This window comes from Zea mays, chromosome 4 (genome assembly GCF_902167145.1).
Source record: "Zea mays cultivar B73 chromosome 4, Zm-B73-REFERENCE-NAM-5.0, whole genome shotgun sequence".
In the NCBI taxonomy this organism is placed as follows: domain Eukaryota; kingdom Viridiplantae; phylum Streptophyta; class Magnoliopsida; order Poales; family Poaceae; genus Zea; species Zea mays.
In genome coordinates, this window is record NC_050099.1 from 189,125,277 (window position 1) to 189,141,529 (window position 16,253).

Below are 16,253 nucleotides of genomic sequence, written 5' to 3' on the forward strand. Positions count from 1 at the left end.
TCTTGTTGCAAATTCATTACAATAGCATTTATCAACAACGTTCACAATACATTTTACTCAGCGGTCAGCACAATTCACCGAACAAAACACATCTACAAATATATGTATTATCTACAGGGCCATCTGATAACACATGGAGACTTGTTGCGGCACAGAATGGCAATGAAGGTCACTCCTCACTCGACAACTTTCCTTCATTCATGCAGGCCAACGCTACCCCCATCTAGCGCTATATTAGCTGGACAAATGCATCTATCTATTCAACAACATCTGTGAGCAGACATCTATCTATTCAACCTCATCTGTGAGCAGACATCTATCTATTCAACATCATCTGTGAGCAGAAATGTGCGACCAGGCCCATATGCACAACCCCACTTGCCCAGTCAGCAGCCACTACCAAGCCATGTTTATCATATCAAGCACCTTCAGACCTTTTTACACTTGAAAAAGGGATTAATGCTGACAAAGTACAACCCGAATGCACTGGCTATTTACATTTTGGTTAACTTAGGTATGATTAATTTGTTGATGGGGCCTCCAAGTTCAACGGCAGGATCAGGGTAGGGTTCACAATGCAAGGAGGCCTAATGAATCTTGAGTTCTTGACTGTATCATACAAATTGCACACGCCGTCCAACAGGCAATATGCACCGAAAGCCATGGAGCCATCAACACCTTCTCTGTGACAAAGCTTACCATCATCTTGGATCTTGAAGCTGCACCATGCTGTGGAGCATCACTTGGCCAAAAATGTAAGGCCTGTCGATCGCACTGTGTCTGCATTATCATGAGCATGAGATATAGGCCTCGATCTTACTTGTAATTTTCCTCAGCATAGATAGAGACAAGAGCATTATGACCAGCACCGGCAGCCAGGAGTGATTTGTATGGGTGAAAAGAAAGGCAATTTACACTGCCTGTTCTTTGGCCCATAAAAGATGGCAGGTAGCGAATTATCCTCAACTGTTCTCCTTCAAGACTAAACACTTTAATCATCTGCTTGGCTGAACTAGCAACAACTGGGGCATGCCGATGAACCGCTAATGCTGTAAGTGAACCCCTGTGTGCCTCAATAGTCAGGTAGGGTTCTGCTGCCATTCTAACATCAAGAAACTGAATGTCTCCAGCTTGAGATGCACTTACAATCTGTGATACCATAAATAATACAAAAGGGAGCGTTGTAAAGATTAGGAAAGCCCAAACAGCTATAGAATAGATCAGTAGCTTCAACAATGAAGACAGGAATAGCAATGCAAAGAAATGGAACTATTTACCTCGTATGGATCAAACCCAGGCTGAAACCCTATGCCCACAACCTTTTCTGTTCTTGGGGCATGCGGCCTGGCCACATAGACAGGCCTACTGTGTAGAGAGAAAAATATTCAGAGAAAAAATAATTAAGTTGGCAGAAAAGAGAATGTGCATCAAATGCAAGGCCAGAGGATGTAGACGCTACTGTACTTGCCTATCAGGAGAGCAAACATCATATATCCTGACAGAACCATCAGCAAAACCAGCAGCAAAGTATCCAGAGCGGACCTGAGATGCAGACTGAAACAGAAGCACCATATCAAGAACAGATGCCCACAAACCAGATTATAAAACTTGCTGCAGCAAGAATCAAATGCATAAAGTAACCAAACAGCTAGTTTCACACCTATGGAATGAAACTTTGTTCTTGAGAAACAAACTTCTAAAATGTTATAGTAAGAGAATAATAAGATACGCTTACAAAACCAATTACACTGGACTACCGGATGCCCGCAAAAACTGCTGTGCAATCAAGTTTCCCATGCAATCAAACTATCAAAAGTCATGAAAAATCTCAAAAAAAGTATAGATGTACTTCATTATTTACTCCACCAAGATATCAAATTTATAGATGTACTTTTGGTAGTTTGATTGCCCAGCAGTTGCACGGGAAACTTGATTGCACAGCAGTTTTCCCCCTGGAGGACAGTACTTTTTATTGTGAGTAAAAACAAGTCATGGACTAAGACATAACACAGGCGAATCCTTTGTCAAATTCACGCCTTGTTCACATTGTTCAACTAACTTAAGACAAACTAACAACTTTCCTACAGAAAGCAACACCAAATGCACTTCCATGGATAAAATCTAAACCATATGAAGTGCACATAATCATTTAGAGTCTAGGAGGATGCATGCATACAATCGTTATTCATGTAGTGTAACTCACATGCAGATGTATCACAACTCCTTCCTACCATGTATACTGCTTTTGTAACAATTTTACTACAAAAACAAACCCTTGATTCCATGGTATTTAATAACCGGTGGTGAAATGCAGTTACAGAGTGCTGTTCTAGGTTATTGATTAATATGACAGGAAGATAAAGTATACAGCATGAACCGCATAATAGAAAACACAGATTCACATATCTATGGCTATTTATTCAGTGACAAAGTGCAACATATAGCCTACCCTAGTCAAATGACAAAAATAAGTTAACTGTATGAATATTCCAATTTCTAGATAGCACATGGCAACAGGAACTCACCAGGGCAGAAATGGCACTATCAGCGGATGACGGAATGGTGTTGAGAAGTTGTTCCTTGTCAAGATCCCATACCAAGATGGAAGACATGTCACCAGATGCGTACTGTTGGACAACAAGGAGAGCAAGTTGTATTAGAACATACAGGGCATAAAATAAAAGAATATGATTACAAGAGAAAAATAGGATGTCACCAGATAACAAGATTGCTGCTGCCAGTCAATCACAATACTGCGACCAGCAGCTCGATGTCCCTGAACTGATGAAAAAGCAGTTACAAGTTTCTGCCCTCCCTTACAAGCAAAATTTTTCCATATGCGTACATTTCCATCACCTGCAATGTAAAAATTAGACAGTGCAATGGCATAAGTATAGAACATAGAGAAAAGAGGTGTACTTGAGGCAGCCAAAAGCAAGCACTCATCAAGCTCGTTGATAAGCAAAAGTTTAGATAGCCCTCTGTCGGACAACTTATGGTTGTGAAAAGAGTTCACTGGTTGTGCATCGTCATAGTTCCACACACTGGCATGATACAGAACTTCAGCACAATTGTAGCAGTCCGTATTAGGCATTCAGGCACTAGGATTTTTAATTGCAATAATAATTTCACCTTATTTTTTCATTTTCATCAGCTGCTACGACAATCGGAGAAAATGGCAATAATAAAGCTGCCTTTGTCCCCAACTCAAATCTTGTATCCCAACTAGCAATTTGGCTTGTAATCTTGCAGGCTGCTATTCCCAGGTTGAACCACCAAGAAAAACAGCAGGTAAACAATCAAGAAAACCAACAACAATAATGTAATGCAGACAAATGTACATCCACGTACAGGAGCGCTGGCACTTAGTGATGAAATCTAGTGCAATCCGTTCTCTCTCTTCTCTTCTAGCATTGGTTTCTTCATTATCATCAGAGGCAGTTAAAAGTGGCCTAGAGAAGTGACCACAACTCCAGTTGTAAATTGTTGATTCGGGAAGTTTCTTTAGTTCTGCATTACTGGGACCTGTAGCAGAGCTTAAAAGGAGATTAGCAAAGCCATCAGGTGAATTTATAGGATGCTGTCCAAACTCCATAGAACACACTCGGCGCAATCCTAGTAGAAGATAATCATGCTGAGGAGGGCTAACAGGAGGGGTCATAAATTTCATCGAGTTGCTTCCTGAAAAATATAGGAAACCCCAATTCAAAAAATTCTTGTCTTTCCCAAACACACCCAAAGAAACAAGGTGTTCCAACTTCCAAGCACAAAGTGAAGTGGTTATAACTTACCAGAATTCATATCTCTCCAAGAAGAAGAGTGTGCCATTCCAAAGGTTGACGCAGATGTCTCTCCTCGGTGTAGACCTCCACTGTTAAATCGAGTACTTTTCATGGCCACTTGTTCAACACCTATAAGGGTCAGTGCTCTCCAACCAATAGTTGCAATTCTTGGGTCAGGATCTTTAGAAACAGAACACATAGTTGATATAAATTGAGAATAAATGACATTATCAACAGGCCTCGACCTAGTGTAGCTGAGACCACCATTACTTGCATTCTCCCTCAGTAATATGCCTGAATCAGAGTGTTGGGAAGAATCATCTGACTGGGGAGAGCCATGCATGATGCTACTTGCTGCAATTGGGCTACTTGTAGAAATGTGTCCATCACGACCAGCGGCACCGCTATCACTGCCAACCCTCAGCACAGGACCAATGCTGCCTTGGAGAATATTATTGGGACTGTAAACATTGCTTGGATTATTTATATTTGCCAATGATGGTAATGACTTCAGCAACGATTTGGATTGAGGTTTCCAATACTCCGCAGCAACAGATTTGAGATTTTTGTTGTGACCCAACGCAAAGTGAGTAAGCGCTGGAAAAACATCAGTTCAACTCACAATCACTGCTATAAGGTTAAAAGAAATCTCCTATGCTCAATACACTAAAACAAGTGTTCTAGAAAAAACAATCTAATTTTCCAATGCATACCTATAGCAACCTCAGATCTAACAAGGGGACTACCATCTGAAGATATCTGGAGAAGGCTTCGAACTACATTTATTTCAGCTTTCACCTTTTCATCATCATCAGAATCATCATCAGGGCAATTTGATAATGTAGTAAGATTCCCAAGTGCAAAAACAGCAGCAGCTCTGACCTGGCAAAACCAAATATTTACTTGTGAAGTAGGCAAAAGAAAGAGTGCACAGAATATGAGGGCATCATACCTCAGGTCGAGGCTCCGACAATAAGCATATTACAGTTTCTGGTGCATTTGTTTGCAGACCAAGTAACTGAGCCTCAGGGAAATCTTCCCAGAGTTTCCCAAGGCATAAACAAAGCCACTGCAAAAGCAAAGGTTCTGTTTGTGCATGAAGATTCTCAGGTTGCAGATGTCTCAGGCAAACATCTATAAGCCCTGCATTCATACAAGCCTCTTGACCCATCCTATGCCCATCCACGATGACTGCTATAACAAAAGCGGCCATTGCACGCTGTTCTGGGAAAGCATCCAAACTGTCAAGAAACCTAATAAAATATGTATGTCCTCCATCTTTAACCAAGTCAACCTGACAAGACTGCCATTTGGGAAAATGTTACAGGTAAAACAACAGAATCTAATCTAAAGAAACAACAAAATGACCTTACAAGATTACAATGAAGAGTGCATACCTTATCAAGAGAGAGAATTTTTGTCCATATAAACACTAAAATTTGACGTAACTCTATTGTATTTGTTGGAAGCAGTTTGAGTACATAAGGAAATATTCCGACAGACAGGGCCTACAACAATGAAGTGCCAAAGGTTGAAGACTAAATAAAGAGAAAAGGCAAACAAGGCCATAAAAAAAGTACATGCATAAGAGGCCACTACAAACCAAATCAACTGCCCATGGCCCCATGTCAAGAAATCTTCCAAGCAGAACAAGCGCTCTAAATCTGTGTGACTGACTAAGCAGTACCTGCAAAAAAGAGATGTAAGCAAAGTAAAACAATAAAAGAAATATAAGCCCTCCAGTCATATTATAGTGTATTTTGGGTAATGGCATGATCCACAAAACATAACTTTGTCAAGTAATTTGTACTACGGTAATTTATAAGGAATAATAAAATTGCATGACTATTTGTTTTACTCCCTCCGGTTCCCATTACTAGTCATTCTGCCGTTTTTTCAAAACAATCTAAAATGAAGTTGCTGGCACGTTTCAAGGGGATTTTGGATGTCCTTGCCCTTGCATGCAGCCGGTGGAAATTAAATCCAAAAGAGCGGCTGCATGCAGCGTTAATTGCTCACACGATTACCGCTGCAGCGTTTCCACTTCCTAAGCCACGCGTACACTGCCGGAATCCGGCTCTTTGCCGAGCGTCAAGTTCTTTGCCAAGTGCATTTTATTGGGCACTCAGCAAAACAAGCTTTGTTGAGGGCCACTATCGGCGACGAACGGCACTCGGCACAGACCCCCTTTGTCGAGTGCCAAACACTCGGCATAAGCTGACGCTCGGCAAAGGAGTCTTTGCCGAGCGTCAAACACTTGGCGAAACGTGACCCTCGGCAAAGGACCGTCAGCAGCCGTCTATAGTTGATGGCCGTTAACTATGCCGAGTGTTTGCATGCATACAGCCATGCCAGCAAGCCTTGGCACCACACACGCGCTTCGTTTCCTCCTAGTAGCACCACCATCTAAATCAAGAAAATGTTAGTTTTTTTATTTGGTTAATAAAACTAAATCAAGAAAAATTGTCAAGTTATATGTGGCCGGTTCAAAAAATAAACTTACTTGTGACTGATAAAAGGAACCGGAGGGTTCTTCGTTGTCAAGTCCTTGATTCAGAAAGATAGGGTGCATATGCATGCGCATGCAAAAAAACCCGCATGCAAGTAACGTGCAAAAATCGCAAAAAAAATATTAAGGCACACAACAGCAAGGGTTTCGAACCCAAGCCGCATCAGACGGGGTGCCTTGACAAGCGTTGATAACCAGTTGAAACAGGAAACAGAGCTTGTTGAAAGAAACAACTGAATGTATATAATAAGGGTAAGACTGGAAAGTAGCCTTCACCTTGGTATGTGAAATGATGTCCAAAACGACTACTAAAACGAATCGGAGGGAGTATGTTTTGGGACAAATCTAGCCATAATATTTTCAAATGCCCAATCTCAATGCGCACCAGAGCAAATAACAATCGTTTTTTTTTTGTAGGCTGACTGCACACAACCCAAAATGAGAGTCTTTTTTGTGATTGGAGTGAGTAGCAGATTAAGATAAATAAAGGAATACGAATATAAAATTTACCAAATTAAAACCATAGCAGCTTAGAGAAAGGTGAAGAGGTTACAAAGTTAAACTGGATTTTACAGATAATATTGACTTGTATGTAAGTGTATAAGCAAAATGCCTTACCTGAAGAACTATGGGTAACTGTTCAGGAGGTTTCTTGTCCTCAGAGCCATGATCAAGCCACACTTCAAAAGCCGTCAGTTGTTCCGTAAAAAAAGGACTTGGCTGTTTGAAGGAGATACACACATTAGCAATAACAACACAAAGAAAAACAAATGGTATTTCTTGAAGTGCTAAATGGTGAGTAGAAAACCTGAAACTCAGCATTTGGATCATCAATTAACTGAGGAAGCTTGGAAAGGCAAATCTCAGCAGCCATGTCCCATGCATCCCTGGGATTTAGCAAGTTACAAAATGTACAGATAGTTGAAGCAAGAAGAGAAGGTCGAGTCAGGTTAGTTACCACATATGGTGTTGATGTGTTGGGGGTAACAACGGATAAGAAACTGGAGAACAGTTTGCAGATCGCATGATTCTCTCAGCAAGCAAGAAGTTACGGAAGAGACTAGCAACAAGAAGGTCTTGCCTGAAAAGCCTTTGGAACACATCTGCACGGTGAAACTTGTATCATATAACAAATATAGGATAACCTTTGTTTTCAACTTTAACAATCTTCTCTAGTTTTTTTGTTCCCCAGAACATTATTTCTCTCTCCTAAACACCGTACCACGAGGAAGAACATTCCATGCGATAGTATCTGTTATAGCAGTAAAAATCCAATTGAGCTCCCCGAGAATTGTTTTACGGTCATTTTGCCTTCCAGGAATTTTGTCAATAAGAGAGTGATCCAGAGAACCACAGAGTAATGTTCGCTTACAAAACCTGCATGGTTTATAGGCATGTCCTCATGTAAGCACAACATGCTAAGAAAATTAGTGAGGAGATACGGAACCGTACACACCAATACACAGGTACACACAAAGAAAGGAAGGGGGAGAGAGAGAACCAGTGCAAAGCCATTTTTATGGGTGTTGTGAGGCAAGCCGTAAACACATCAGCAGGAAATTCTGCACTCTGCGGAAGAGTTTGATGTGCTTCGCAGGCAGCAAGAAGAATGCAATCCTTCTGTGAAGATGCAGAGGAGGTAGAACTCCAGTCTAGACGCTGAAGTAAACAATAGGCAGTCCAGGAACGAAAACAAAACACATAAATCATGATGACTTTCAACTTCAAGCACAAGAAAAAGATGTTAATTAGAAACATGTAGCATACCTCTAGAAAAGCTTTCACAATAATTCCAGCTGCTGAGCAATCAAAAACATAAATGGAAGGTGCCTTCAACCATGAATCAAGATCAGTAATTGGAAGTGGAATATACTGTGTGTAACTCTGCAACAAAATGCAAAAACAACCATTTTCTCAGAGACACCTATCATAAATAAAGCATGTGGCAAGTATAACAGTGTCTTCATAATATTACCTTGTTAAACACCCAAATCTCACCATTAGATGTAGGCTTTGGTACACCATGGCCATTATAATGGAAAAGGACTCTCTGATCTAGCATATTTGCGGCAAGTATTACAAAGATTCTTAACATCTTCCACTGTTGGATCCAGCTGAAGCTTGTATCGAGCCTGCAAGTGCCACTAGAAATAGGACATGAAGATGCAAATAATCCTCACCAAAATAACATTGAAGTTAAACAGACAAGCATGTTCTTTACCTTAGGTTGCCAGCGCTCATACTGTGAATGCAACGTTTTTCCAATACTTTCAAGAGCTTTAAGAGGTGTCATAGAGAAAGGGTCTGAAAAGGAAGGAATAGGTCTATGAACATAACACAAACCAACTGCACCAAGTGTAATAAGTTAATAACAGTAATGAAGTGCAAACCTATCAACAAATATAAATTACCATCATTGCCTAAAGTCTGGTAACACTTGCTTGACATTATAACCATCCCAAGGACTAATAAATAAGTTTATATATCCATGGCCACAGCCAATAGGTGCAGTATCTTACATTAGAAAAATTCACTTCCTTTACAATTAAATGTCAATTCTCAACTTCAAATTTTAAACAGATGGAAGATTCCTCTAAAAACTATTGAGAAAAACAATCTCATTTTCAGAATATAGATTTTAACAGTGTATTTTGAAAAAAGTAGGTGAAAGATAGTTTCCTTCTTGTGATTTACTTTAAATCAGCAATATGCCAAAAGAGAAGTTACTTGGAAGGACCGAATGCACACAAAGAATTTCCTTGGATGGAACTATGGAAGCACATGAAAACCAGCTATGAGCTATCTACAAGAATGAACCATGAACAAGACTCTAGAAGTCTAGATTTAGATTCTTTAATAATGTTACTATACTGTTGATGCGCTGTGTATATTTGTATAAGGTTTTCCCTTCTCTTTTTACTTCTGGTTGGTGCTCATGCTGGGTTTCATCTCCAGCCTACCCCAATGTGCCTAGGATTAAAAGACTTGTGTACTTCTGATTAACAATATGCTCTCATCTGGCATTCAGAAACGCAATTCATAAAAAAGAAAGACATGGTTTCACCGTGAAAAGCAGTTCATTTACTGTATTTTTTCAACTAATTTGAAATTTGGAAATATATAGTCAACTAAAAGTTTACCTATCCAGCACTCCAATCTTGCGCAAGGGGAAATTTTAATTACATCAGGTGGATCAACACTTATGTTTAAACATAATACAAGTGCAACACATCCAGTCTTCATCTGCACTACAAAATCCATCATTAGTAAATATTGTGTAAAGGGAATGTATCAGGTGCAAACCAACCACTTGGTCCAAACCGTGCAAGCAGTCATGATAATTTTCCAAAACAACCCTCCCATCGTGCATCAGTTTTCAAAATAACCCTTCCACTTCCCCTGATAAATTTTCCACTGTTTTCAAGTGTCCCACTAATCGGGATTAATCGCGATTAGTCAGGCAGGTCGCCTGGTAGTGGTTGATCAGCCGGACGACTCGACTAGAGTATCAGGTCGTCCGACTAGCCGTCGATTAGGGGCAATTAGTCGTCCGACTAGATGGTAAATCGACCAGAAATTGTCCAGGCGACTAGGGTTTTCTAGTGGGCTAGTGGGCTTCTATTTTTTTGGCCCGTCTACATTAGTATAAAGGCAATTCCTCTCCTCTGCTGAGTCCAGAACACAGGCTGCGGCTCCAGAACACCAGTGGTGGCTCCAAAACACTAGCGACGAGATGAGCTCTCATCTCAAGGTCCCCCCCCCTGCTCCCCCCTCTTCTCTCCCTTTCCTATCTTTCCTATCGTCTGAGTTCTGATGAATCTGAATCTACTGGTGGAGGAGAAGCTGCTGCTGATGCTTTTTGATTGGATGATGATCTGCTCTAGGTAGTAGGTACTGCATTACTGCTTGTAGCCTTGTATTCAATATTTCAATTTCAGTTCTGATGTAGTGCTATATGCCTATATTGCCTTTCAGTCTGTTACTCAGTTTCAATTTCAGACTTTCAGACTTATATAACGCATATCGCAATATTTCTTGTATATACATATGTCCAGAAATATATAGGACAGTTAGGGGATGACCAGAGGTCGACCAGAACCGATTAGGCGTCCTAATTGTCGCCCTAATCACGATTAGGCGCCTGGTCGGTCCTCTGGAACGACCAGCTGTTCGCCCTACCTGAAAACAATGATATTTTCAAATACACCCTCCCAACTCCACCAACGTGTTAATTTGCACGGTTTACACCAAGTGGTTGGTTTGCACCTGATACATTCCCTTGTGTAAAAGATGCGGAAAACTTATAAAAAAAACTGTGAACCATCCCATGGACAAACGAAAGAAAACAATAGAATGACAATAAATTCCATGATAACTAAATCAGTAATGTGTGGCGCAAATCAAGACACCAAACAGAACAAAGGGAATTAAAATAGTAAATAGAAGAAATAAGCTCAGATGTAGGTTTTTAAAGTCAACATGGTCCTCGGATAAGTGAACATAAGCTGCAAACCGAAGTGACTTTGCCTCAAGGGTCAAAGGACAACTTAATTTACATGGTGCATAAAAAATCCAAAAAGGATCTAATGTTTAGAAATTCCAAACCTACCCAAAATTGTTTTGGACAAAAGGCTATGCTGTTGTTGTTGTTTAGAAATTCCAAACAGACTGCAAAAATAAAAAAAAAGATCTAAGGAAAACAGAACATTTACATGTACAGACAGACACTTCTTTGCCCAAGAGAATCAACAATCTTTAATGTTTATCACAGGATAACTTGAAGATCATAATGTTCAACCCCATCTTTATCGCCAAAACATCCTATCTACCAATCATATATCATGCACTCTCATGCCAACTTTGTTGCTGGAATGTCTTAAGCCTCCAGTGACATCAAAAGATTAGGGTCAGCCAACTTTTTCTTTTTCTTTTTTTTCGTGAACGCGCAGGAGAGCTGCGCATCATTAAATTAAGAGAAGAAAACAGTCCAAAATGGACCAAAGTACAATGCGTCAATGCCACAATAGGCCAAACACAAGACCACCAATTCCTGCTATGCACTTCACCAGTGGCTACTAATTGACACAATCCAGGCTTTACCTATGTTTTAATCTAGGCAAAACTGAAAGTGGGATATTAGCAAAATGGTTCATAGAAGGTGCTAGAGGCAAATTCCCATTTAAACTATAGCAACACGGTAATGCTAGATCTAGATGTAATGCGAGCAAATCAATGATAGTAGTATCTCACTAGGAACTTGAAGGGGTGGCATTCATTATGAATGTGATAGTACCTATTCGATGCCGAAAACTTTTCAAAGATATTGCAACTTGCATTTTTTTTGTTCTATATGTATACATACGCCACCATGATCATCAAAATATTTTCATGACCAGTTGTCCAGTTAAATATCCAGAAAAATACTGCTTAGTTTTTATCCAAAACATACTAGTTGAAAGACTGGTGATCATGCCACATTTAAGTGGTCAATGACATTAAGAATTAGAATGACATGCTAGTAGATGCTACAGCCTGCAACAAACAGTTGGGTACAATATTCTTGTTTTGTATCAATTTTTATTATGAATAGAGAATTGATCGGTGTTATACAGTAAAAGAGTGATACGAAATATAATTTAGACAAGCGCCTAGCCCCGACAACATTTCAAAGCGATTAAGCAGCAGAAGATACTAGATTGTGGCAAGCCATGATTAATTCCACCATATCATTACTGTCCTGCTAGCAAGAGGAGCGAGGTTGATTTTCCGTGACTTCCGGGGTCTTTTTTAGCGAGCATAACGTATAACGGAAATTGATAAATAGTTTTCAGTTTGCAGGTATCATAATCAATTCATACGACCAGCGGTTGAACCACAATTTGTCCCTTTTAAGCTCAGTCAAGTAATTGCTATCCTGAACACACCCCCCCCCCCCCTGTACACTTCGCGCCAAATCCAGCAAACAGTCTAGTATAACATCAGTGCGAGCAGTAGGAACAGCATCTGCAAACTGCATCACATCCATTACCCGTTCCTTGGGGCGCCACTTGGAAACGAGGCCGCTGGTGGAGGCCGCTGAGGCGGCTGCGGTAGCTTCGTCAATCCCCTCGTGGCGCTGGTCGCACAGCACGACCACCTGGGACAGGTACGCCGCGGGCGCCGGCTTCTCCACCTCGGCGACCTCCAGCTCGTTCCTGGGCTCCGGCCCGTTGGCGACGGGGAGGTCATCCGCGATGTGGTTCTGGTGGCTGTGGTGGTGATGGGGCAGCGGTGGCACCGGGGCCGCGGCCGACGACGGCGAAGATGAGGAGTGGCCGAGCCTGAACGTCATGGGATCTCCCAATGCCATCGACGCTTGCTGTGCCTCGCTTCCGCACCCAGTCACACTCCAGTCACCCCGCAGTCATCATGAGGTCGGGAAGCTCGCTCACCTACATCGATCGGATCGCACAAGCGTGGCGTGTCCGAGGTGGGGAGCCAGATCAGTGAAGGGTGGGCCGGTGGGGAGACTGGGCAGAGGTTGGTAGGGGAGGGGTTTAGGGTTAGGGTTTGGATGCAGCTGGGAGATGAGAGAGAGAGAGAGGTGGCAGGGGAAGGGAAGCGGCGTCTCGATGCGTGAGGGAGCGAGGAAGCAGGCGACGCCGAGACTCGAGAGAGAACGAGAGATTGACCAGTGAAAGAAAATAAAAATCGCCATAAAGAGTATAAATAGAAATTGATTATCCCTTCCCTACTATGTTGTTGTCTTTTAAAAAAATAAAGACTCATCTTATTAAAAAAATTGTAATCACCAAAGGTCACTCGTTTTAAACAAGTATAGATGTACATGAGGCACGGACCCGTAACCCGGCCCGAGGCCCTTTTTTTTGGCCCGGTTCACGCCGGCCCGGCACGTATGGAATGGATCCGGGCGGGCACGGCCCAGTGGACCAGGTCGTGCCTGGGCCGCTGGCCACGCACGTGGGCCGGCACGGCACGGCCTGCTCCGTGCGGACAGCCCGGTCGGGGCCCGTAGCCGACACCGTGGCCAGCCGCCCCCTTAACTCCTCGGCTCCTCGCCCCATGGGCCCCACCTCTCAGTCCCTCGCACTCGCATTCGCACCTGCTCGCTCCCTGCTCCCTCTCTCTCTCTCGACTCGGCGGCGATTGACTTGGCGAATCGGCGAATCCCCCCCGACGCGGCGCCGCCCCGATCCAGCAACCTCAGCTTCCGTCCCCGACGCCGGTGACCTCGATCCACCAACTCCTCTCTAACCCTAACCCCTCTCCCCTATCCAATCCCCTCTCTCTCGGTGAACTATGTGAGTTCGTGTTGTCGTCTCGCCCTCCCCTCCGGCCCTCCCCCGCTCGACGTCGTCTCTAATCGGTCTCTGTCTGTCGTGTGTCGTCTGGGTGGCCCCGTGTTCTCCGGCATCGGGCTCCGGTAGCACAGGTAAACCCTAACCCTAATCCTAACCCTAGATCTTTCGTAAACCCTAACCCTAACCCTAACTGTATATTGTTCTGCTCTTTTGTAGGTCAGTTGTTGATGCCTCGTCTTCCTCCTCTGGGGTAGATCGAGCATGGCGACTGCGTGCTCCGTTGAGGGATGGTGCTGGAGTTCGGCCGTCCGCGGTGAAGGTCGCCATGGCGGATGATGACGATGTCAATCCGGTCACCGGCAACGACGACCTTCGCGCGGCAGGGCTTGTCCCAGATGACGAAGACGACATCGAGGCTGATGCTGTTGCTTTGCTCGGTATCGATCTAACCTCTGCTCCTGTCGATCTAAGTTCTAATCCGACCAACGCTGGTGGAGGGCCTGCTACGGCCACCGATACTCCGATCGGCTCCACCAGCACCGATGGTGGTACTGGTACCTCATATGTTGGTAAGCGTAAATCTGATCTGTGCTTTCACTGCTTTGTTCTAGTGTGCTGAGTGATTGTGAGATAGTCATTTTGTATTGTAATATACATTTGTAACAGATACAAACTTAGTGATTAAACTTTGAGCTGGCTGCACTCTTTTTTCCTTTCTAGGTTTTCTCACAAAGGTGAGTTTTACCTAGAAAGGTTTTTAATGAGGCAGCATTGCACAAAACAGCTCATTTATTATATTTGTCTATATTTTCTGCTGTTTTTTTAAACTTTGGTTAAATTTATCTATATTTTCTGCTGTTTGGGAACATTAGCGGGTTGGTGCTAGCACGGCTCGTTTTTTTTAGCGTGCCTAGCGGGCTGGCCCGGCACGAAAAGTGACCCAGAGGGCCGTGTCTGGGCCAACGGCCAGGCACGTGGGCTCTCTAGGCACGGCCCGTTCAGCCCGTATACCCGGGCCGGCCCGTTGGCTGATGGGTCGTGCTTCCCCGGGCCCGTGTCGGGTCGTGCCGGGCCGGCCTGTTGGCCATCTATATAAACAAGACGAGCGGTCAGAATTTTAAAAAAAAAATAACAATGTCATATATTAGTGAGTGGATGGAGTAGTAATTTTGGTGGGTATGGATAGTGGTCCCATCCCATTCTTTCTCTTTTTAAGAAATATTATTTTCTAATATTTGTAAGGTATTGTTTATTTTTCTGGTAGTTTTCAAATCTATTAAAACCATGTATTCTGAATTGTTTTAGATTGACCTAATTCAAATGCAAGGTGTTTCACATGTATGTGTTGCGAACCATACCCACTGCTAGATTATATTTCCTTCCTCCATCGTCAAATCAATGTATGAATCTCCTCCAAGCCGTCATGCACGTAATTAGCTCCTGTACTTGGTTTTGTGAAGTTAATGAATTTATTCTCGTGATGGCGTATATTTTATCTTGATTGACTTTGTTTTCTCTATTTCAGGTTATTAATATGAACAATTCTATGAATAGAATGCTTGAAACACAACTTTTAGTTCAAACTTTTATTTGTAGGTCCTCAGGTTGTTGAATGTTTGTTCCGGATCATTAATAAGGTCTTCTGAATTCTTTGTCATGGTGACATTTTTATCAATGTCGGTGTTTTGGGTCCGACCGCACACCCAGGGTTGCCCCTCAAGGTGTTTTTAGGAGTAGGACGGTGTCGACAACTGTAGAAAAATGGTTCGTGTCGATTGCACGAGGGACAGTGGACAAGATTTACAGGTTCGGGCCGCTTAGAGATGCGTAACACCCTACGTCCTGGTGAGTATGCTTGGTGGACAATGTTACAAGAGAGCTCTCTGAATTGAGGGTGTAGAGAGTTGATGTGGGTGGCTAAGTAATAGTGTCGATCGTTCTGAAGGGGTGCCCCCTAGGCCTTATATACTCGACCGTGGGGCAATACATGTGGATATGATAACAACGAGTAGCTAAAAGATAGTGGACTGTTTAAGTTTATCTCCTTGTGGTTCTGCCGACTTATCCTCGCATGGCTCCGTTGCATGGGGGCTCCAGCGCGGGAAAGTCGGATCTCTGTTGTGGTCGCTCGCTCGACGTTGTGGGCCGTCGGTTTGCACCAATCCGGCCCCATGTCGCTCTGCTTTGCTGGTTGTTTCTCCCCAGGCCCACGAAAGAATGACCTTACGACTTATTGGGCCCTTGGGTCTTTCGTGAGGTCTTTTACTCTTTTAGTGGACCCCGGGATATCTATCCCCCACAAGCCCCCGATCTTTGGGTTAATTTAGAGGTAATCAGCCCAAAGATCCCAGGTCCAGCTTGTAGGTGATTTGAAGAAAATGACTTCCTGTTGTCTTCTCCTGCTTTGATCACTCGTAGACCAAGGCCTAATTTCGTGCTTGTGCCTTAGAGGTCGGCATTTCAATTCGTGGGATTCTGAATTTCATTGGGTGCACCGGAGGTGCACCCAATGGGTGTAGCCCCCGAGCTTCGAGTAGATTTTTAGAAAATAATCTACTCGAAGGTCTTCCCCAGAAATTATTTCCATTTGTGCTCCTGCGTTTTGGGTTGAGGGCTGGCTTTTCAATCTTGTCCCACGCCTTAGAAGTCGGTACTGTCTTG

At 43.0% G+C, this 16,253-nt stretch overlaps 1 protein-coding gene across 1 annotated transcript; it reads right to left on the minus strand.

Moving 5' to 3' along the window:
* Positions 1-504: 504 nt before the first annotated feature.
* Positions 505-12,966, minus strand: LOC100275011 (uncharacterized). Its single transcript, NM_001350146.1, has 23 exons — positions 12,320-12,966; positions 9,432-9,534; positions 8,513-8,595; positions 8,267-8,423; positions 8,059-8,175; positions 7,793-7,950; positions 7,514-7,668; positions 7,250-7,394; positions 7,100-7,178; positions 6,910-7,011; positions 5,386-5,469; positions 5,180-5,290; positions 4,735-5,085; positions 4,496-4,664; positions 3,792-4,379; positions 3,352-3,681; positions 3,133-3,253; positions 2,920-3,044; positions 2,717-2,856; positions 2,526-2,627; positions 1,469-1,554; positions 1,278-1,365; positions 505-1,149 (listed from the first exon to the last, which is right to left on the minus strand). The coding sequence occupies exons 3-23, from the start codon at positions 8,530-8,532 to the stop codon at positions 817-819; spliced, it is 3,561 nt and encodes a 1,186-aa protein (NP_001337075.1). The 5' UTR covers positions 8,533-8,595; positions 9,432-9,534; positions 12,320-12,966; the 3' UTR covers positions 505-816.
* Positions 12,967-16,253: the final 3,287 nt, after the last annotated feature.